Below are 3,945 nucleotides of genomic sequence, written 5' to 3'. Positions count from 1 at the left end.
TGCCAGAACATTGGACAAACAAAAAATAGTTATTTTCCACCATAATATGCAAATCAATTCATTAAAAATCCTACAATGTTATTTCTGGATTTTTTTCCCTCATTTTGTCTGTCATAGTTGAAGTGTACCTATGATGAAAATTACAGGCCTCTCTCATCTTTTTAAGTGGGAGAACTTGCACAATTGGTGGCTGACTAAATACTTTTTTGCCACACTGTACAGAACGGCAGGCAGTCTCGCGGTCAGGGAAGGCAGAGGTCAATAATCCAGGGTGGTTTGACAAGGTACAGAACGGTAGGCAGGCTCAGGGTCAGGGCAGGCACAATGGTCAAAACTGGGAAACCTAGAAAACAGGAGCAAGAAAAAGACAGGAGCAAGGGGGAAAACGCTGGTAGGCTTCACGAACAAAACAAACTGGAACAGACAAAAAGAGAACACAGGTAGAAATACACTGGGGATAATGGGGAAGACGGGTGACACCTGGAGGGGGGTGGAGACAAGCACAAAGACAGGTGAAACAGATCAGGGTATGACACAAATAGGAACCTTTTCATAATGTTCCCTAAGGGACATTAAAATACCTTATTATATCGTTATACTCGGACCAAACTGGAATCTGTACTGAATGTCCTCTTATGGTCCCAAGGTTAACGTCATGTTTAATGTTTGTAGAGTGGTCTCAGAACATCAGAACATCAGTGGTATAACGTCTCGCTGAAAACCTTAAAGCAGCTTTTCCCAAACTCGGTCCTGGGGAACCCAATGGTTGCACATTTTCGTTTTTGCCCTAGCACTACACAGGTTATTCAAATCAGCAACTAATCATCAATCTTTGATTATTTGAATCAGCTATGAAATGCTAGGGCAAGAAATAAAACATGCAGCCTTGGGGTCCCCAGGACCGAGTTTGGGAAATGCTGTCTTAAAGGGACCTGATGAGAACATCACCGAATGTCCTTAGGACATCCTCAGTTTTCCTGGTTAAAACATAAATAGACTGAGTAAATATAATTAAATGAGTTGCTTGTCATACACTCTATATACTGTAGTTCCATCTCTATGGAATTGTTACATGTTGACACTGAAACTACAATCCCATGTGATCATACACTATGGTATATTTAGAGGCTACCAGGACAAGATATTGGAGCAGTCTCCCTGTCAAGCAAGAAGACATTTTATGGACACAAGTTTCTTTATTTCTTTCACACCTCCGAAGTCTGATAAGGTACAGATATTATCGGGATATTTAAAAAATAAAAATTGTACGAGTTTGAGGGAGGATGAGAATTTGTTTTGTTAAAACTATTGTGTTTAGTCTGAGCCTAAACAGAATCATATGATTCACTCTTGAATTCATTCACCTCCATACACACTCAAGCCTTGTAAGGACTAAGAATTGCTGCATTGACCAGAGGAAGAAAATTAACAAAACCTATGGAGAACTCAACCCAAGTCAAGTTATTTTATCTCTTTGGCTTACAAGAGACATTTAACAACAAATCGGTCTATTTTACCTTGTCTCTTATCACATACCTTCTCATCATCACTGTGAATCTGACTCTGATCATAACAATCATTCAGGAGAAAGGTCTCCATGAGCCCATGTATATCTTTCTGTGTAGTTTGTGTGTCAATGGATTGTATGGAACTGCTGGTTTCTACCCCAAGTTCTTACTGGACCTTCAGTCAGATGTTCAGGTGATATCTTATGGTGGATGTTTCACTCAAGCCTATGTAATATACACATCTGTCACGTGTGAAATGTCTATTCTAACAGTGATGTCTTACGACAGGTATGTGGCAATATGCAGACCACTACTATATCATACCATTGTGACATCTTTAACTGTTAGAAAGTTAGTCTTATTGTCTTGGTGTTATCCTTTATTTATATCACTAATAGCACTTAGTTTAACAGTCAGACTTCCTTTGTGTGGATCTCGCATTGATAAAATATTCTGTGACAATCCATCTATACTGAAACATGCATGTTTACCCATAACCATCAATCAGATTTGGAGCCGATGTTTAATAGTGGTTCATGTTTTACAGGTACTTTACATTGTATTTTCTTACTGTCAGATTGTAAGGACTTGTGTAAAGTCAGCTAAGGGAAGGATTAAGTTCACACAGACATGTGTGCCACATTTATTAACAATTGTTATTTTCATGACAGTGACCCTGTTTGACAATTTGCAAGGGTGGAATAATGTAAATATTACACTAAAAATGCGTAATGCAATGGCTGTACAATTCCTTATTATACCACCTGTCTTAAACCCTCTCATATATGGACTTAATCTCCAGCAGATTCGAAGAGCAGTTTTTAGAAAGTGTAATACACATAAAATCATTGATATGAGACGTTAGTTCCATCTTAAACAACATGGAGACTTACTGATATCAGAAGTCAATAAAATGAAGGTAAAATCTACCAAAACTGCTGCAAGGTTAAATGGCCCCTAATTTGTTGATGTCTATCGCCCTCTTCTGGGAAAGTGATTTACAAATATTCCAAGAATAGAGTAATTGTAGCACACCTCCTGAGCATGAAAATGCTTGTCTGGGTCCCAAATGGCACCCTATTCCTTTTATGGTGCACTGCTTTTGATCAGAACCAAAGTAGTGCACTATTTAGGAAATGGGGTCCAATGGATAGCACAAATATGTGACTCCTTATACAGTTAAGAACATTTTAAAGAAGAACAGCAATATGCAAAGCTACTCCTTCGATCTATATTTTCCCCACTGGGTGCTTTATTCATAATACTGTTAACAAAAATAAATTATGTCATTAATGGTTGTGGTTACAACACAGTAAATATATAGCTTTTTTTTAGGTTCTTGAATTGTGATAATGTATATATGTGCTTATAAACAGGCGTCCACAGTGTATCTCTCAAAATAAATGTGTGTTCACAACCACTTTGGAAGGCAATTCATTATTTAATTGGTGCAATAACACAAATATGCATGAAACTAGAAAGTAAGGTTGAATGTAGGCTACACATTTGGAGTGATTATAAATGGCATTAACAAGATACAATAAATAGTGAACAGAAATATCACATTCTGAATTCCCATTGAATTGATTTACTAGACGTAGATTTTTCTCCAGCGTATACATATTCTATATTAATATTCGGACAATTTCAAATCATGTATTTTGACTGTCTTCTGGTGGTATTAATATACAAGTTATTGGAGCAGTATCTCTGTGTCAAGCAAGAACACATTTCACAGGCACACGTTTCTTTATATCTTCCACACCTCAGAAATCTGAGAATATATATTATCGGGATCTTTTATTTTATTTTTTAAATAAGAGTTTGATGGAAGATATGAATTTGTTTTGTTAAAACTATTGTGGACACATAATCAAATAATTCACACACATTCATTCACCTCCATACACACTCAAGCCATTTAAGGACTAAGAATTGCTGCATTGACCAGAGAAAGCAAATCAACAAAATCTATGGAGAACTCAACCCAAGTCAAGTTAATTAATCTATTTGGTTTACAAGAGACATTTAACAACAAATCGGTCTATTTTACCTTGTCTCTTATCACATACCTTCTCATCATCACTGTGAATCTGCCTCTGATCATAACAATCATTCAGGAGAAAGGTCTCCATGAGCCCATGTATATCTTTCTGTGTAGTTTATGTGTCAATGGATTGTAAAGTGTCACAAAGGGTCACTGTGATGAAAATAACCATTGTCAATAAATGTGGCACACATGTCTGTGTGAACTTAATCCTTCCCTTAGCTGACTTTATACAAGTCCTTACAATCTAACAGTAAGAAAATGTAACGAGAAGTTTGTGCACATGTTGACTGGTACGCGTCGGGTTTTGTTCCCATGTTGATATTTTCTTGATGCCGTTGGTTTTGGAATTAAACTTCTCTGGCTATTACCTAGTTCTGCTCTCCTGCG

At 37.0% G+C, this 3,945-nt stretch overlaps 1 protein-coding gene across 1 annotated transcript; it reads left to right on the top strand.

Annotated features, from left to right (window-relative positions):
• Nucleotides 1-1,437: 1,437 nt before the first annotated feature.
• LOC121838957 (olfactory receptor 6N1-like) lies at nt 1,438-2,373 on the top strand. The gene has a single exon (XM_042294935.1). It carries the CDS (start codon nt 1,438-1,440, stop codon nt 2,371-2,373), a length of 936 nt encoding a protein of 311 aa, XP_042150869.1.
• The last annotated feature ends 1,572 nt before the right edge of the window (nt 2,374-3,945 follow it).

This window comes from Oncorhynchus tshawytscha, linkage group LG13 (assembly GCF_018296145.1).
Source record: "Oncorhynchus tshawytscha isolate Ot180627B linkage group LG13, Otsh_v2.0, whole genome shotgun sequence".
In the NCBI taxonomy this organism is placed as follows: Eukaryota; Metazoa; Chordata; class Actinopteri; order Salmoniformes; family Salmonidae; genus Oncorhynchus; species Oncorhynchus tshawytscha.
Note: the sequence above shows the minus strand (reverse complement) of the source record. Positions and strands in the feature narration are given on the sequence as shown.